The sequence below is a fragment of the Biomphalaria glabrata genome, chromosome 9, assembly GCF_947242115.1.
Source record: "Biomphalaria glabrata chromosome 9, xgBioGlab47.1, whole genome shotgun sequence".
NCBI lineage: Eukaryota > Metazoa > Mollusca > Gastropoda > Planorbidae > Biomphalaria > Biomphalaria glabrata.
In genome coordinates this window covers 27,538,632-27,558,183 of record NC_074719.1, presented here as the reverse complement: position 1 = coordinate 27,558,183, position 19,552 = coordinate 27,538,632, and the positions used below count along the sequence as shown (strand labels likewise).

The window sequence follows — 19,552 nt, the reverse complement described above, 5'->3', positions numbered from 1 at the left end:
GATAGAAATCCCTCTACCAGGGGGCTTTGAGTTTAAAACCCCCTACAGGGGGTTTTGAGTTTTAAACCCCCTACCAGAGGTTTTTGCAGTTAAATCCCCCTCTTCTATAAAACAAAACAAAAAAAATGCAAACAACAATCCCCTAATTCCAACAGCACAGATTTTGATTTTAAAACCCCCTCCAAAATTTACGATAAACTCCCTCTTTAATATAAAAAAAAGCAAATTACACACTCAAAATTCTATGAACGTAGCCAAAGGGGTTTTGAGTTTAACCCCCCCCCCCCCTCCAGTTGGGGTTTGAAGCTAAAAAGTACCTCTTCAATATAAACAAAAGCAAATTACACACTATAAAATCTATGAGCTTAGCCAAAGAGGTTTTGAGTTTAAATCCCCCTCCTCCAGATGGCTTTTTCTTTAAAGTTTAAAACCCCTCCAGATAGTTTTGAGTTTAAAATTCTCCTACAGAGCGTTTAGAGTTGAAAACCTCTCTCTTCAATATTATTTTAAAGCAAACTACAGTCACCAAATTCTATGATCGTAGCTAAATGGGGTATTGAATTAAAAAAACAAAAAACTCGATATTTGTAGTTTAAAACTCCTCAACAGATGATTTGACGAAAACAAAATTCCTTTTCGATATAAAATCTAAAGCGAATCTAGAGTGGAATCCTTAGTAAGGTTGTGACAGAGCGTCGCATGAGGTTTTGCGGGACATGTTCTCCGACAAAATGAATTACGCAAAATAAGAGTTGCGGAAACAGCTTGCCGGAAAATGCGCCGAACGCGCAAGAGGGTCTAAGTCAGTAAGAAAAGCACATTAGGTTTGTGAAATAAAACCTTTTAATAGCAAGATAATGCACTGTAGATGCCTCAGAATATGCATTTTGTTGGCTTTAAATACCAGAAATAGTGCTCGGCGGCGGGGCTTCGCCCCGCGCTGGGGGAGCGCTGCGAACTCCCCCAGACCCCCTTGCTAGCAAGGGCGGGGAGTCTGCAATAAACAATAAACGTCTCCCGAAAGGGTCTGAATGTAATAAAGATGAATTATTTACACACACACACATATATATATATATAATTTTTTTCCGCGGGGGGGGGGGGGGGGGGGGCCGGGGAACACCCCCCCCACCCCGAAAAAAAATCCTGCCTACGCCCATGGTGTATCAGATGCGTTTTTTAACAACTATTTATGAACAAAAGGGTCCAGACCTACACATTAACAAGTCCTGAAGAAAGTTGAATGCAGAAAGGCCACAGTCTAGTCGCCGTCCTTAATGCGATGTTGTGATCTTGAAGTCCTAGCACCAACTGACGAATAATTGTGTAGATATTCTAGAACCCACTAATCCATGTCGTCGCTAAATGTCGCGTTCAGAGTTCATCAACTGTGGTGCGTCTCTATACTGTCTAACAAGAATGGTTAGTATGCCAGAGAATACATAATTTACTCAGACATTGTATACAACATTTGTTGGACAGAAACTAAAGAAACGTTTGCATAACTGTGTTTAAGATATGCTAACAAGTTACCTCCCCTACTAATTGGACTCAAATGTTTGTTTTTTTTTCAAAATAATAGTGATTAGTTGTAGAAAAAATGGTGCATTTTTATGGAGAAAAAAAACTGCTTGCATAGCTGAGTCTCAAACATTTCCCTTTCAGAAAAGTAAAAAAAATATCTATGCATCAGAACTTTGAAAGATCTAAAATATCATATCGGATTTTCAATAGGCCTACTCTTTTCTAGTTTTTTGAGATCTAAACTGAACGGACGGACGGACAGACAGACCACACAAAAATAATAGCCCTCTTTCGGAGGCTGCTAAAAAACGTATTAAATTTTTGTTTCAATTTATTTTTAATCTCTTATTTGTATTTATCTAGTGTCGTGGGACTAGAGAGAAGATGGCATTTTTATGGATTAAAAAGTGTCGCTGTGATGACGTCTGCTACGTCAAAGATCGACCACGTGATTCTATTTCCAGCAGACGAAGTAGAAATTTCAGAAGTCACCGAATTAAAAAAGTGATTGTATAAAGCATTGCCGAAAATCTCTCTACATTTCTTTAATGTATTTTTTGTTTCATGAAAATATGGAATTATGTATATTTGTTTCGTGAGTTTTAAAGTTGTTCTTTTTTTGTATTGTTAAATGTAAATTCTATTCTTGATTTTGACATTTGATATAAATATAAATAAAAGATGTACAGTATGTGTCTACATAAAACATTTTCTATCTTGTGTTCAATGATTGAGTGAAGACATTGCCCCACACAGAGACACACACGTACACATCATCTTTAGTTAAAACCTTTTTTAACGTCGTGAAACATCGCTCCCTTAGCTTCTGTTCTAACTGACAGGCGTTGCTTCCAAACAGCAGATAATTATGTCCTAGGCGTAATCATGTGTTCATCTAAACTAATCTAATCATGCATGTTAAGTAGTCAATTGCAGGCGTTTCTTCTAAAAAATAGAAATAACTCTTTCGCGTAACCATGTGTTTATCTATTCATGCATTTTAATTAGACTTAAAGTAGTCAATTACAGGCGTTGCTTCAAAAAAGTAGATAATTACATCCTACGGTGTAACCATGTGTTAATCTATTCATACATGTTAGAGACTTAAAGTAGTTTAAGTCATTGGTTTTTCCTGGATATTTGTGAGAACAGGAGTGTCTCAATGTTACACTGACCAATCAAATAGTCAATTTTGTTAAGTACCTTTAAAACAAAAAAATTTAAACTATATATTTATTTAGGGCATCCTTGGCGCTCGAAAAGTTACAGTGTTAAACTCAAACTCAAAAAGGCCTAAATTAAAAAAAAAAAAATAATAATAATAAATATCTTGCAAGGCAGATTAAAAATCTTGTAACATTTATTACCTGCTCAGTAAACAGGTCTTCATCAGGTTTGTGTTTGTAAAAATGTTGACATGTTTCGGATGTTCCTTCAGAGTTGAACATGTCTATTCTAGCACAAATGTTTGCAGTTTGATGGGGGGTGGCAGAGGGTATGAACCCGGGATCACTGAGACGACCAGGCAGCCAGCAGTTTGATGGGGATGGCAGAGGGTATGAACCCGGGATCACTGAGACGACCAGGCAGCCAGCAGTTTGATGGGGGGTGGCAGAGGGTATGAACCCGGGATCACTGAGACGACCAAGCAGCCAGCAGTTTGATGGGGATGGCAGAGGGTATGAACCCGGGATCACTGAGACGACCGAACGACCAGGCAGCCAGCAGTTTGATGGGGGGTGGCAGAGGGTATGAACCCGGGATCACTGAGACGACCAGGCAGCCAGCAGTTTGATGGGGATGGCAGAGGGTATGAACCCGGTATCACTGAGACGACCAGGCAGCCAGCAGTTTGATGGGGATGGCAGAGGGTATGAACCCGGTATCACTGAGACGACCAGGCAGCCAGCAGTTTGATGGGGATGGCAGAGGGTATGAACCCGGGATCACTGAGACGACCAGGCAGCCAGCAGTTTGATGGGGGGTGGCAGAGGGTATGAACCCGGTATCACTGAGACGACCAGGCAGCCAGCAGTTTGATGGGGGGTGGCAGAGGGTATGAACCCGGGATCACTGAGACGACCAGGCAGCCAGCAGTTTGATGGGGATGGCAGAGGGTATGAACCCGGTATCACTGAGACGACCAGGCAGCCAGCAGTTTGATGGGGATGGCAGAGGGTATGAACCCGGGATCACTGAGACGACCGAACGACCAGGCAGCCAGCAGTTTGATGGGGATGGCAGAGGGTATGAACCAGGGCGGACTGGTTATATGGGCAAACGGGCAAATGCCCGGTGGGCCGGTACCATTAGGGCCGCTCTGGTCGCGACCTAAAAAACAAAAAATTAAATGCAAAAAAAAAAAAAAAAAGTGACAGCAGCAAGACACAAAGGCCCAAACACTTTATTCTTATTACAATTAATTTTGTTTGAAATTCAACAATTAAGAATATCAACAACAAAAATGTTCGCAATACACTGTATGTATTATCTATCATTAGCAAAACGTTAGACTGTACTTTCTGCTATGCACGAGCGGCAGGGACTGCTTTGATGTCTTCGAGGTTGTGTTTGGCCTTATCATTTTCCTGGTCGGCATGGGCCTTTGATGGCACTCCCATTTTTTTTGCTCCTTCCCCCCCCCCCACCTCTTTTAATGGTTCCAATGAAATTTAACCAAAAAGAGGGATGAGAGAGGTTAAGTTAGAAAACATTGATATAAAGCAGAAAAAAAAAGATAGACGCGACAATTAGCTCTTTAACAATACTTAATAGAAATTAACTTTAACACATACACACAGCCGCGAAATTACAAACCACCCAACTTATTCACAGCTCAATTTGGGTATAAAGCTCTACTTTCTGCGATTTGAAAAGAAAAAGCAAAATTCTTTTTTGTTTATTTTTAATAACATAGATCTAAAAATACTACACTTTAGGCTTAAAAAAATATTATTTAATTAAAAAATAACTCTAGATCTAAATAAGTTTTTATACTATTATAATAAATGGCAAACTTATGCTTAGTATGAAATCATTAATGATGAAAATAATTACAATAATTAATATAGCGTTGTCACATCCAATATTTAATGAAAGGAGATTTATATTTAGATAATGGTTCATGGTATATTCATAAACAAATCGCGTTTTTGAGAATGTACTTGGAGGAAGCAAGAGCTTTTCACATTAAGTAAGTGCCTCTCTAACCGTTCTGCTTTCTCTTATCTTTTAATGGAATGGGTTGTCTGAGTCAGCCAGGAAAACCAATGATTTAGCATATTTTAAGTCACAGATCAACATGCATGACTAGATTGACACATGAAATGCGTAAGACGTAACAAAATCTTATTTTTGAAGAAACGTCTGTTATCTATAAGTAATACCAAAAAGCTTCAACCTCATTAGGCTGCTATTGTATTGTTTATAGTTTTCAGACTACATACATGTATAAATAGAATGCTTACATCCTGTTTTCGATGCGTTATCAAACTTTATATATTTTGTAGAGAATTAGGCTTACACCGATAATATAACACATGGGCGTAGCCGGGAGGGAAGGGTCTTCAAACCATCACTTGCCTCAGACCTCATTGTCTGAAAGGAAACTTTACTTACTGACCCAGTGCAGCCAACGTAAGCAAACTACAGTTTTCAAACTTCATGAGCGTAGCCAAAAGGGGTTTTGTGGTTTCCCTTCCCCATCAAATACAAAAACTAAAGCATTTTACCATTTTCTACCAGTCGCTGGACTCATTGAATAGCAGATTTGGTTTTTGAATTTTTTAAGCGGAAGAGTAGCAGGCTAATTGCACTGTAGATACCTCAGATTATGGATTTTTAAACCTTAAAATAACGGAAATAATGCTTGGTTCCGGGGCTTCTCCCCGGACTCCCTAGCTGCCCATTGGCGGTGTGTACTGTCTTTCCACTAATTATAGGAAGAGAGTATTCTAGGTTAGAAAAAATGTTTGAAAGAATGAAAGATCAGAATGTAATGAAGATTAATTACATATACACACACACTAATATATATATATAAATTTCGGAGTGGGGTAAAAATCCCCCCCCACCGAAAATATATGACATGCCATTTGTGGGCCGGTTTATATAGTAATGCCCGGGCCGATTTTGATACCCAGTCCGCCCCTGGTATGAACCCGGTATCACTGAGACGACCGAACGACCAGCCAGCCATACTTCAAATAATTAGTGCAGAGTTACAAAAAAAAAAAGGTTTGCCTGTAGATATTGCCAAATAAAACATTAGTGAACCGTAAGTAACATTTGTTACAGATACCAAACATTCTAACATCATGGACAGGTTTCAAGAAACTTCTACCGATTTTATAATTCCTATTATTCGATTGTGCGTGAGTGGACAGACATTGTTTGGGTGGAAAGTGGATGGTCACGAATTTTGAAAATGGCTCTAACGATTTTCTTAGAAGGTTGACAGTTTGTATATATCTTTGGGAAAAAATGACAGTGGTTCAACAGCTATAATTATTCAAAATATAGGCCTAATTATCTTTATATTTGGTCTTTTCTGGTCAGCCTTCTGTGGGGATTCCCGCGTGTATTCAGTAAAGAGTTGAATGAATCAATCTTCTCTTATGTCCCTTGACTATCGTCGTCTGACAGTTCGCGTCACCAAATCCCTCCATTTTGTCAGGCTATCCAAAGAGAGGCTGGCCCATTCGTTTCTGTTATCCTGCCAACTTTAGGGCGACCCTTTCTTCGTGCTCCCACCACTGTACTTTGTAGACTAGACATGGTGCACAACGTGTTAGGGAGCTGCACTAGTAGAACACATTGGTGGCAATATTTCTGCAGTTTATAACAAACAATATCAATCAAAAATTATATATATATATATGTGTGTGTGTGTACATAATTCATCTTTATTACATTCTGACCCTTTCGGGAGACGTTTATTGTTTATTGCAGACTCCCCGCCCTTGCTAGCAAGGGGGTCTGGGGGAGTTCGCAGCGCTACTCCAGCGCGGGGCGAAACCCCTCCGCCGAGCACTATTTCTGGTATTTAAAGCCAACAAAATGCATATTCTGAGGTATCTACAGTGCATTATCTTGCTATTAAAAAGTTTTATTTCACAAACCTAATGTGCTATTCTTACTGACTTAGACCCTCTCGCACCGTTCGGCGCATTTTCCGGCAAGCTGTTTCCGCAACTCTTATTTTGCGTAATTCATTTTGTCGGAAAACAAGTCCCGCAAAACCTCATGCGACGCTCTGTCATAACCTTACTAAGGATTCGACTCCCAGTTCGGCATATGATTTCTTTGATTTAGACCCGATCTCTATGACTGACTCCTAAAATCTGTCTTAGCCATCTTTGTTGAGCCACATTTAATATTTTTCAATTTCGGCAGAAGACTATTCACACTTTATTAATGGAGTCCAAGCCACTGGTAGAAATTTGTAACCTTTCTTGACTACGCTCTTGAAATTACATGCCTGTATTTCGCTTTAGATTTTATATCGAAAAGGAAAGTTTTTTTCCCAAATCATCTGTTGAGGGGTTTTAAACTAAAAATCTCTGGAGTTTTTGTTGTTGTTTTTTTTAATTCAAAACCCCATTTACCTACGATCATAGAATTTGGTGACTGTAGTTTGCTTTAAAATAATATTGAAGAGAGAGGTTTTCTAGACTCTAAACGCTCTGTAGGGGAATTTTAAACTCAAAACCATCTGGAGGGGTTTTAAACTTTAAAGAAAAAGCCATCTGTAGGAGGGGGATTTAAACTCAAAACCCCTTTGGCTAAGCTCATAGATTTTATAGTGTGTAATTTGCTTTTTTTATATTGAAGAGGGGGTTTATCGTAAATTTTGGAGGGGGTTTTAAAATCATAATCTTCCTTAACTGTGCTCTTGGAATTTAGGGATTGTTGTTTGCATTTGTTTTTGTTTTGTTTTATAGAAGAGGGGGATTTAACTGCAAAAACCTCTGGTAGGTGGTTTAAAATTCAAAACCCCCTGTTGGGGGTTTTAAACTCAAAGCCCCCTGGTAGAGGGATTTGTATCTTAAAACCCCCTGATAGGGGTTTTTCAAATCTCAAAACCCCCTGGTAGAGGGTTTTGAACTCAAAACCCCCTCGGCTGTGCTGTGGTAAGTGATGATTTAGTATTAAAATCTCACCTAAAATAAACAAAATGAAAGCAAAAATCAGTCAATTCCGTTCCCCCCCAAGAACCCCCCCTGGCTACGCCCATGATATCAATACTAGTGGTCTAGATCTATATCTCTAAACAGTTAACAGATTCAGTATTCTAGTCTAGACTACTGTCTTTAAATGTTGCCATGTCTAGATCCATATCACCCAACTAGAATATTTGTACTCTTAATGATTTCTGCATAGGCGTAACTATAATTATTTTGGGGGGGGGGGGGGGAAGAGGCGGTGGTACTTTGGATTGGGTAAATTTATACTTTTTTTTAAAATATCTACTATTCATCAGTTTTCATGAGCGAAGTAATCACTTTTACAAAAAGCGACCAACTTCAAAGTGGAGGAATTGTTTTTGAAACTTGTCCTGTATCACTTTGGTCAGCGGTAGACACTTTCTTGTCAGAGTGTAGAACTGTTCGCAGACGATAAGTCAAATCTATATATATAATTCTCTTCTTCCCTAATCAGGTCAAACAAGAAGTAAAGCAAAGATCACTCTCTTATTTCTGCGGATTGTCACCCCACGAAAAAAACAAAAAAAAAAGGGGGGGGGGGGGAGAACACATTTTCACAGCTCGCTACGGATGGCTGCGCGCTGGACTGTCAAAACCCTGCCCGCTCTCATCCCATGCTAGGAAGTAAACTATCGTCAACTGTGAAGGAACATCCGAAACATGTGAAACATTTTACAAACACTAAATAGCAGGGCCGGACTTAAGCATTGTGGGGTCCCATTCGAAACGGATTTCGCGGGGCCAAGTTTGGGTAGGGAAGCGGACAATAAGTCAAATTTAAGAGTTTGTATTAGAAAATAAATTCGTCTTTGCATTTTATTCATTCTTTACTACGTACAGAATTACTTTACGAGCCTTGCGTGTAGTAAAGTCAATACAGTATATCATAATCATTCTGTTTCCCACATAGATCCCGCTCAATAGCAAGAATTACCAAATGTTTCAATCTATCTTTGAGAATTGTTGACATCAAGTAATTCTTCATTAGTTTGAGGCGCGAGAAGCTTCTTTCACCTGATTACACAATTACGGCTAATGTATAATGCCGTTTTTATTAATAGCACGTAGCATTGACGTTTTCCATATTGAATGACACCCCAAAATGACAATTTTTTCTATGTATTTCCGTATATTTTAAGGACTTTTTCGTATATTTTGCAATTTCGGGAGATTTCCAGGAGCTCCTGGTAAATCGACAGGAGTGCGCGGGAAATCTGTTTTAAGTTATAAAATGGTTTAATTTAATAATTTATACACCTTGAATTAGCGCGGGTTCCATGAAAGTGCTGATACTTCGGTCATACAGGTTGCAGTGGCCTAAGACCGGCCCTGCAAAATAGCGGCGTATGCTATGCCGACTGTCAACTAGTATTAAATTAATATGACATAGTGTAAGCTTTCAGAGTAGAGCTCTAATGAGAATTATCGGAAACTTTAGTCACACGTTGTATTGTCATAAGAGTTGACATCCCTTTGAAACCGTCAACCATATCCTCTTTGAATGCCCAGCCCAAATCCACCTAAGGCAGACCCTACTTCCACTACAGCCCAACATAACCAACACCCTGTACGGTAGTGCTGAACAACTGAAGAAAACAACACACTATTTTCCTTAGCACAGTCTGCAAAAGAGCTCACAGCTCAGCAGCAATAAAGCTGGCTGGAAGAAGAATAAGAATAAAAGTTGAGCCGAATACTCTTCGAGCTTGTAAGTGTGATTGAACAAAACGCTCTGTCTAGAAGAGGTCCAAGTCAATGTTTATGTAAGTGTGATTGAACAAAACGCTCTGTCTGGAAGAGGTCCAAGTCAATGTTTATGTAAGTGTGATTGAACAAAACGCTCTGTCTGGAAGAGGTCCAAGTCAATGTTTATGTAAGTGTGATTGAACAAAACGCTCTGTCTGGAAGAGGTCCAAGTCAATGTTTATGTAAGTGTGATTGAACAAAACGCTCTGTCTAGAAGAGGTCCAAGTCAATGTTTATGTAAGTGTGATTGAACAAAACGCTCTGTCTGGAAGAGGTCCAAGTCAATGTCTATATTAAACACTGCTATTTCCAATGTGTCTGACACTCCGGATGCACGGTTTAGAATACTGGGCCGAGCACATCGGGAACCCCAGCCTATGGTTTACCAAGCTAACCGTGCAGGACTCGCCATTGATGAAACGGAACCTTGTGGAACGGCGACTGGATGATCAACAAGGTCGTGGAAGCTCTCTTACAACGCGCACGGCAATGGAAAAACTCTCGCACTTAGACACTCCCATAGGAGTCTTGTGTTGCTACTTATTTAGCCTAATCACTTCCACTAGCGATCGTTTCCATCCAAGTGCCACGTTGAGACAGAGAAGCGTACCCAGGCACTTTAATCCCTAAACAGTCAAGTCAATTGTACTACTATCGATATCAACTATGTGATTGAAATAAACATTTAATATTTTGTTTCTGTAATTTTCGAAAAAAAAATTTCAATCAACAAAAGCAACACAATCTGATGACGTTTAGCACAATGGAAAACTTTGTTCTTAAGCAGAAGTTCTGTCTGACTGAACATGAAAGATTGTGTTTGACAGTAACCTAGCCACTCAAATGTAAGACAACACAAAGACAAGACTTACAACTGTAGAAATTGTTTTTTCTTTAATGACCTGCGTTTAATTAAGCGTTCAGTTCTAGATCTAGAATCTATTTCTTAAAAACTTTTTTTTTTACGTCTTCATGTTCTTATTTTTATTCCTCTTTGCATCGATCTAGTGATAGATCTAGTGATAGATTTAGTGATAGATCTAGTGATAGATCTAGTGATAGATTTAGTGATAGATCTAGTGATAGATCTAGAGCCTGATATTAACAAATCATTGGGTCGGTAGATTTAAAAAAAATCAGTTTATTAGTTGGGCGACATCTGGACAATAGGATGATCCCACTCTGCCAAATAACTTGTGAAACTATTTTGACTATGTTATCGAACACATTTGACCATATCAGGCTAATTATTGAACCATAATGAGCATTTTAATAATTAAACTTTATAGATAGCATTAGGTTGAGTTATCAAACCTCTCTAATGTTAACGTTTGATCCGGTGTCTCTCCATCGAGAAATTAATGTGTAGCTCGGTGATGACAATGACCCAGTTGAGTCTGGCAGCACATGCAACACCCCAACAGAGACGATCCGTGGTGAAGGCTAAATAGGCCGGAACAATCGGTAATTTCACAGTGGCGAGCGGGACACTGTCCCATAAGCGCATACTTTACCCAGTTCCAGCCAAATTTTGATGCCCGTCGCCGACACTGCTGGGGAGTCAGTGGTGCACGTCTTGCCAGAGTGTCCGCAGATCTGAGAGCTGCAGGGAGATGTATCTGTAAGGTCAATAGAACTGTAAGCTATGAGGCATTATCCTAAACAACGGATTTCCTAACCAGGGCATTATCGGAGCCCTGGGCCTTGCCGCCAATCTCAGGCTCCAAAAGACTTTACGATTTTTCAATAATTTTTGTGTGTGTGTGCGATGCGACTCTTATAGGCCATAGTAGGGTAGGTATTATTGATATAAATGTATCTGAAGTTTTGTAGATTGTACAAGAATGGCAGATTGATACTGATTTAATTATTGCTTATTTCTTGAACAGGAATACGAATTTGACTGTTCCAATTAAAAGTTACATCTAGTAAGTAAATTCAGTTTAAACATATTTTTATTGTCACCTTGGAAGAAATTAGAACTCATCAAAGAGAGTTTTACATTTTAGTTCTCGAAATTATGTTTAAGCATTATTTATTCTCTCCCCTTATAATACCGGATGAAAGAAAGAAAGAAAAAAATTATTTATAACTTTCTTTAATCGTAAGCCATTAATTTTTTTTTTCACAAACTGAAATTTACATTCACACAGACACACAATTGCGTAACACAATTATAGTAGAGCCACTATTGCGGAACAGTTTGCAGCTACTTTTAGTTTTCAATTTTTTGCTCCTATGGCGAAAGTACCCAGGCATTGTCCATCTATTTTCCGTTAAAAATAGACGCATTGTTTAGTTTTTCAACAGATACTTAAATTTTACATTCAAATCGACTGAGATATGGTCAGTCACAATTACGGAACAGGTAAAAATGTCGGAACAAAGCCTATATAAAGCATATATTTATTAGTCTTATAGAATACTTGAACTCCTTATCCTTTACATTAATTTTATTTTATTAAAGCTTAAGACAACACATTGTCATTCTTTTATAATTTACCTTTTTAATTTAATGGATGTCACACTACACTGATTTTCCTTACAAGGTTTTATTTTCCACTCTTCTTTAATTCTTTTTTGTTATTTAATATTATATATATGATATTATTTGATATTATGATTTGTCTCTTTTTGCTGGACGTCTGGTAATCATAAATTATATATTATATGTAATATTATTCTCTAAATATTTTAAATTTATGTATACTAATGCAAACTCATATTTAAATTCCGATAATCTAAATCACTATGTAAATAGCTAAATGCGCAGGTCTAATAAATGACATCTATAGTGTTCCACAATTGTGACTATCTTTAAAAAAGTAAAAACTGGGTGAACACCTCCCATTTTTTTTTAAAATTCAATTCCTGGTTAGATTGCTTTGAAATGAAGTTTTTCCACATTCATTTATAAACCGAAAAATAGGGGTATCATGCAGGTGATGGGTCATTATCATTTTTAAAAAGCCTTAAGCCTTAACCTATGCGGTTCTCCTGGAACGTGAAAAATAACCGACGATTCCACACTTGTCAACTTTAACCTGGAGTCAAAATTAATTTTCTGTTGTGAAAGGAAAACCCTTATATTGAAAATGTAGAGAAATGGACCATGCACAGTACAGTAGTTTAGCAGAAAATTTCAAAATAAAGTAGATTTTAACTAATTTCGACGAGCTGTTCCGCAATAGTGATTCTACTCTATTACTCGAATTCGGATCTTTATTGGTTTCTGCTAGCATCAGTCGAACTATCCCCACGAAAGCCTTGTACTTTAAATACACTTTGTATGCCAGAAGTTCGTTGAAATCAAATGGACTGCACATTCCAAGCATCTAGTTGTGTGCAGTACATTATTTTAGGTGTCAACTACATGCTCAGAGTCTTGTACATCAAATACACTGTTACGTTACATGCTGTTCAGTTAGTACCGGAAGTGGTAATGGATATAAACATTCCACTACCTATATGCTTCCATTAGCCTCTGACAAAGATTCCAACTCCTCCTCTTCATGTGTGGCTCAGATATTAAGCGCGGTGCAACTATTATCATTGACAAGAGAAGGGGCAAAGGGCGAGCAACTGGCGCCAAAACCAGTAAGCTTTGACTAACTACTCACCTCGGATAAGGAAAACTTGGATATGGCTAGATACGGGAAAGGTTTTGGAAGTCAAAATTAGTCATCCCTGAGGAATAAATCAGGAGCCGGTGACAGGCAGCTTGCAGCACACAGTTCTACACCCTGGCAGAACATGAGACGCTGCTGTATTGATATCTGCTGTTCTTTCAGATACATCAGCTGCGTGAAAAAAAAAAAAGGGGGGGGGGGCTGCTTTGTAAGCGACATCGCTTCGACCATAGTTAAGCTCAGGCTTTCATCTAACTTCTTATGAAAAGATCCAAAGCCGATTCACGACTGAAGGAGGCCATAGACATTACATGCACGAGCCTTATATTTTAAATGCTCGCATCTCAGCCCCATCTAGTTATACTGTTGTTTTCTATTCTTGAACAGCACAGAATGGTCACTCAAATGGCTAGTCTGTCTTATACCTGGGGCTATCAGTATGGCCACCTCCATCATGGCTATCCTTGGAGTCCTGTCAGAGCCTTGCTTGTTATGGAAAGGGAAGATTGTGTTAGCCTTGTTACTGCATCCACTGCATTTCATATTTTCATTTGTAGTGCTCATATTTAGGTCAGTGATATTTATATGTTAAGCCAGTACCCAAAATGTCATTCATATGTTTAATTAGTATTAAAATTGGCATTTATATATCAAATGAATTACGAATATATAATTGTACGTAGCAGTATTAAAAGCGCCATTTATATATAAAGTCGGTTCAGCTAGTGTGTTACGCGTTTGTAAAAAGGTTTTATTTTATTAAATCATGTATTTATTTTTGTAACAAATAACTCTTTCTCATTTTTTAATCAGTAATCAGACATTCGCATTGGACTTGAATAAAAAGGCATATAATGAAATAACTCACACCGAGCATCTATCTAAAAGTTCAATAGTTTAATTCATTTCAGTTGAATGACAACCTGACCTTTTTTTTTTCTTATAATTCAAACTATTAAAAAATGAGTTGAAAGGGAGATAATTACGAATAAGTATTCTACTCTAATTTAAGCTAAAAAAAAACGTAGTGATTCAAAGAAAGTGAAACCTTCAAATCGGCAGACACCAAGTCTCGACATCTTTGATTCAGAGGAAATCAGTAGACAACAATGTAGAAAGAAATGTCTCACTGTTACTTCACGGAGTCAACATTTATAATACAGATACCGCAACATTTACATAAGAGCTAGGTAGCGATGGTATCGCCTATATAGATCTCTTGAATACCATCTGAACAAAGCAGAGAAATAGTGTTTGTTAATAATAGTTGGGTTTATTATTATTCACACCACCACGGACCATTTCTTATCATGTGACGTTGTTTTTTTTTAAGTTTTTCATCGCGTGTTTCTGTTCTCAGCATGATCAGCCTCAACGACATACTGGACAAGGGAATCTGCTTCCGACTGATAGCCATCGCTGTCGCCTCCCAGTGGGGCGTTATCTTCAGCACTCTTGCCTTGTGCCTAGGGAGGGCAATGCAGGTTGGCAGCTCTCACCTGGTACTGCCCAGCACGGTGGAGTGCATCATGGTGCCGGCTGCAGTGGTTCTGGTCCTCGTACTGCACATCATGACCATATTGCTGTCCGACCTGTCGCTGTCTATCAAAATGATCCACCACATTAAGAGTGAAACTTTATGCCCCATGTTTCTTAACTCTACAGGTGAGTTCACTAAACTACATATTTCTTAACTCTACAGGTGAGTTCACTAAACTACATGTTTCTCAACTGTACAGGTGAGTTCACTAAATTATATGTTTCTCAACTCTACAGGTGAGTTCACTAAAAAAAACATGTTTCTCAACTGTACACGTGAGTTCACTAAACTATATGTTTCTCAACTCTACAGGTGAGTTCACTAAACTAACCTGTTTCTTAACTCTACAAGTGAGTTCACTAAACTACATGTTTCTCATCTCTACAGGTGAGTTCACTAACTAAATGTTTCTTAACCCTACAGGTGAGTTCACTAAACTCTTAACTACATGTTTCCCAACTCTACATGTGAGTTCACTAAACTAAATGTTTCTCAACTCTACAGGTGAGTTCACTAAACTACATGTTTCTCAACTCTACAGGTGAGTTCACTAAACTTCATGTTTCTCAACTCTACAGGTGAGTTCACTAAACTACATGTTTCTCAACTCTACAGGTGAGTTCAGTAAATTAATGTTTATTAACTATACAGGTGAGTCACTAAACTAATGTTTATTAACTATACATGTGAGTTCACTAAACTACATGTTTCTCAACTCTACATGTGAGTTCACTAAACTACATGTTTCTCAACTCTACAGGTGAGTTCACTAAACTACATGTTTCTCAACTCTACAGGTGAGTTCACTAAATTACATGTTTCTCAACTCTACAGGTGAGTTCACTAAACTACATGTTTCTCAACTCTACAGTTGAGTTCACTAAACTACATGTTTCTCAACTCTACAGGTGAGTTCACTAAACTCTAAACTACATGTTTCTCAACTCTACAGGTGAGTTCACTAAACTACATGTTTCTCAACTCTACAGGTGAGTTCACTAAACTACATGTGTCTCAACTCTACAGGTGAGTTCACTAAACTACATGTTTCTCAACTCTACAGGTGAGTTCACTAAATTACATGTTTCTCAACTCTACAGGTGAGTTCACTAAACTACATGTTTCTCAACTCTACAGTTGAGTTCACTAAACTACATGTTTCTCAACTCTACAGGTGAGTTCACTAAACTACATGTTTCTCAACTCTACAGGTGAGTTCACTAAACTACATGTTTCTCAACTCTACAGGTGAGTTCACTAAACTACATGTTTCTCAACTCTACAGTTGAGTTCACTAAACTACATGTTTCTCAACTCTACAGGTGAGTTCACTAAACTACATGTTTCTCAACTCTACAGGTGAGTTCACTAAACTACATGTTTCTCAACTCTACAGTTGATTTCACTAAACTACATGTTTCCCGAGGCTGTGGTTAAATTTCTTGTGTTCTATCTCTTCTCCATGAGCTCCAACTTTAAAACTCTTGGAGTAAGTTATTTATAAATGTTCATGTTATCTCTGTTGGTCATTCGACAAAACTTCTGCAAGCTACAGGTAAGTTCTGTATGCTTCATGTTTCTCTAGGCTACGTGTAAGTTCTGTATGCTTTATGTTTCTCTAGGCTACAAGTAAGTTCTGTATGCTTTATGTTTCTCTATGCTACAAGAAAGTTCTGTATGCTTCATGCTTCTCTACGCCATTTCACATGTCACTTCGTTTTGAAGATACAGTTCAGTTGTCTTTGAATATGCTCAGTGTTTCTAGAAGTTTTATGTGCTATATATTTTTCATATTAAAACAAAATTATTTATAAACTATATTTAAATTAAGAAAGCTCGAATTTTCAATTTTCGCATGATGTTTTCAAGTTAAACCAAACCAAAGAGTCTCTTTAAATGTCTTCCACTGATTTACATTCTCAAGATCCTTATTAGACATTGTTCCTCACAGTTTCAGCATTAAAATAATGCATTATAAATAGTCTAATGTTCAAACAAAACATTTCAAGTTTCACAAACATTCTTCCTAAATGACTTTATCGATTGTTTATAACATTTCAAATTTCACAAACATTCTTCCTAAATGACTTTATCAATTGTTTGTAACATTTCAAATTTCACAAACATTCTTCCTAAATGACTTTATCAATTGTTTGTAACATTTGAAATTTCACAAACATTCTTTCTAAATGACTTTATCAATTGTTTGTATCATTTCCCTCCCAGATATGTTTCCAAGAAGAATTATGGGATACATCATTATGATAGTGAATTTGGTAGTCATCGCCGCAATCGTCGCCATCGTGACAAACATAAGAAAACATCACTCATCAGTGAATCTGCGTGCAGCCTTGCAAGCAGGAGACATAGCCCTTTTACAGCAGTACATTCGCCCATTCGAAGAACTGCCAGACCCTCACGCGAACAACAATGCCTTGGCACATCGTAGCAATGAGTCAGACGACTCCATCCTCCAGGAGGAAGTACATCTGAACGAGGGAGAGGAGCCCAACGATACGCCAAGTCAGACGACAGAGATAGAGGGGACATCTAGCGGAAGATCCTGGTCACAAGATTACTACGACATCGAGAGAAGAAGACACAGGGCTCAATCTCCTCCGCCCGGACAGGGCAGCGGGTTAGATCAACCTGCAGAATTATGTCGGTTCCACCAGCTCCATCGAGGGAGCGGCCAAATACAGGGCTCTTACGCTGCTCCTCAGCCTAACATTTTGAATGAGCAACCAGTGCAACCCCAAGGTCAAGATTTAGCAGACGTGCCTCTGCTCCTTCTGCCAGACATCATCTTGAGAGTGATGTTTCCCCACCGGAGAACCACCAACAAACCCAGGTTTGCTTTCACCCAGGCTCACAGAACACGAAATTTGACCTGGCCGCCGTCTCTAGATTCAGACGTGACACTACAAGCTGGTAAGCCCTACCCGGTGGACATAACGCTGTGCGTGTCGGGAGGTCTCTTTGTGTTGACCTACTTTCCTTTCGGTGTTTATCTCATTTTCACAAGTGACGAACCTGGATACCCATTTCTGGACACCTCCTTCCAACCAGTCGTTGTCAGCCTGCTTTTAAAAAATGCTTTCGAGTCTTTAGTTTACTTCATTGGCAGACAGTGTTTTCCATGGTTAACGTAAAAGACAGTGTGTCCGATGGTTTGACAATGTTTTCCGTGATTTTCCTAGTCATCCTGTTTAGTGGTTGTCTCTCGAATGCAATTTTTTTTTCTGTAGGGCTCTCCAACAGTTTTCTTGAAATAAACACTTGAACTATGATTTTCAATAGTTAAACAATATTTCACGTCATAAACTTGGATAGTGTTTAATATCAGCGTTTAGTGCGGTGAACACAGACAGTGTTTAATATCAGCGTTTAAGTGCGGCGAACACAGACAGTGTTTAATATCAGCGTTTAAGTGCGAAGAACACAGATAATGTTTAATATCAGCGTTTAAGTGCGGTGAACACAGACAGTGTTTAATATCAGCGTTTAAGTGCGGTGAACACAGATAGTGTTTAATATCAGCGTTTAAGTGCGGTGAACACAGACAGTGTCTAATATCAGCATTTAGTGCGGTGAACACAGACAGTGTTTAATATCAGCGGTTAAGTGCGGTGAACACAGACAGTGTTTAATATCAGCGGTTAAGTGCGGTGAACACAGACAATGTTTAATATCAGTGTTTAGTGCGGTGAACACAGATAGTGTTTAATATCAGCGTTTAGTGCGGTGAACACAGACAGTGTTTAATATCAGCGTTTAGTGCGGTGAACACAGATAGTGTTTAATATCAGCGTTTAAGTGCGGTGAACACAGATAGTGTTTAATATCAGCATTTAGCGCGGTGAAAACAGACAGTGTTTAATATCAGCGTTTAGTGCGGTGAACACAGACAGTGTTTAATATCAGCGGTTAAGTGCGGTGAACACAGACAGTGTTTAATATCAGCGGTTAAGTGCGGTGAACACAGACAGTGTTTAATATCAGCGGTTAAGCGCGGTGAACACAGTGTTTAATATCAGCGTTTAAGTGCGGTGAACACAGACAGTGTTTAATATCAGCGTTTAGTGCGGCGAACACAGACAGTGTTTAATATCAGCGGTTAAGAGCGGTGAACACAGACAGTGTTTAATACCAGCGGTTAAGTGCGGTGAACACAGACAGTGTTTAATATCAGCGTTTAAGTGCGGTGAACACAGACAGTGTTTAATATCAGCGGTTAAGTGCGGTGAACACAGACAGTGTTTAATATCAGCGTTTAGTGCGGTGAACACGGACAGTAACTTGGTGCGCTAAACAACGTGTTTTCAGTGTTGAACTAGACAGAAATGGAATCAGTTCTAAACATTTCGCAGTGAAATATTCATATACAAGATTAAATGCATGTTAATTCGGTCGTCCAAATAATATCATTTTAAGCGTTCTATCAATGAGCAGGAAGATGATAAGGCTTGTCTAGAATTGTTTCCCTTGCCCAAGCCAAAAGCTCCCTACAACTTAAAAAAAACTGAAGTGCTTATTAATGTCTATCACAAAAGCAACTAGATATCAGCTTTCATGGCCAACTTCTAATACATTGGTTGATAAACACGTTCTATTTGGGTTGGTTTTAATTCGTTGTCTCTTATACAGTTTCATTTCATTATTCATTAAGTTCATTATTGAAAAATGTCTATTAAACCAGTTTCTATGCAGCAGAGAGTAGAGTTGAGCATGTCCTCATTCAATGCATCGCCAGGAAACAAGTTGCAAGACTTTTAGGACATGTTCAGTTAGGACTATCTGGTTTTCAGGATAGATCTCACAATTGAAAAGAAGGTGTACCTATAATAAATAAACCAGATACGTTATAGTATGATACTAAGCAGCCTATTGGTATCATGGAGTCATGT

At 38.5% G+C, this 19,552-nt stretch overlaps 2 protein-coding genes across 4 annotated transcripts in view; both read left to right on the top strand.

Moving 5' to 3' along the window:
* Positions 1-2,232, top strand: part of LOC106059890 (CCN family member 1-like) — a 208,481-nt gene extending 206,249 nt beyond the window's left edge. For both annotated transcript variants that reach the window (XM_056041221.1, XM_056041219.1), the window contains exon 8: positions 1,888-2,232. In XM_056041221.1, coding sequence (XP_055897196.1) covers positions 1,888-2,040 — 153 coding nt within the window. In that variant the 3' untranslated portion in view covers positions 2,041-2,232. The remainder of the gene's footprint in view (positions 1-1,887) is intronic.
* A 7,979-nt stretch (positions 2,233-10,211) lies between these two features.
* LOC106074168 (uncharacterized) lies at positions 10,212-17,935 on the top strand. Of its 2 annotated transcripts, XM_056041217.1 has the most exons (6): positions 10,212-10,321; positions 11,366-11,404; positions 13,493-13,675; positions 14,466-14,770; positions 14,958-15,032; positions 16,872-17,935. In XM_056041217.1, coding segments are annotated over exons 1-6 (1,530 nt in total). In that variant the 5' UTR covers positions 10,212-10,319; the 3' UTR covers positions 17,798-17,935. The 2 variants fall into 2 exon arrangements, with proteins under 2 accessions (XP_055897192.1, XP_055897193.1); XM_056041218.1 differs by lacking the exon at positions 14,958-15,032.
* The last annotated feature ends 1,617 nt before the right edge of the window (positions 17,936-19,552 follow it).

Coding starts and splice junctions, on each gene's coding strand:
- LOC106074168 (XM_056041217.1), top strand. Junction 11,405..13,492: donor CCAATTAAAAGTTACATCTA/GTAAGTAAATTC, acceptor ATTCTTGAACAG/CACAGAATGGTCACTCAAAT. Junction 13,676..14,465: donor TTTGTAGTGCTCATATTTAG/GTCAGTGATATT, acceptor TTCTGTTCTCAG/CATGATCAGCCTCAACGACA.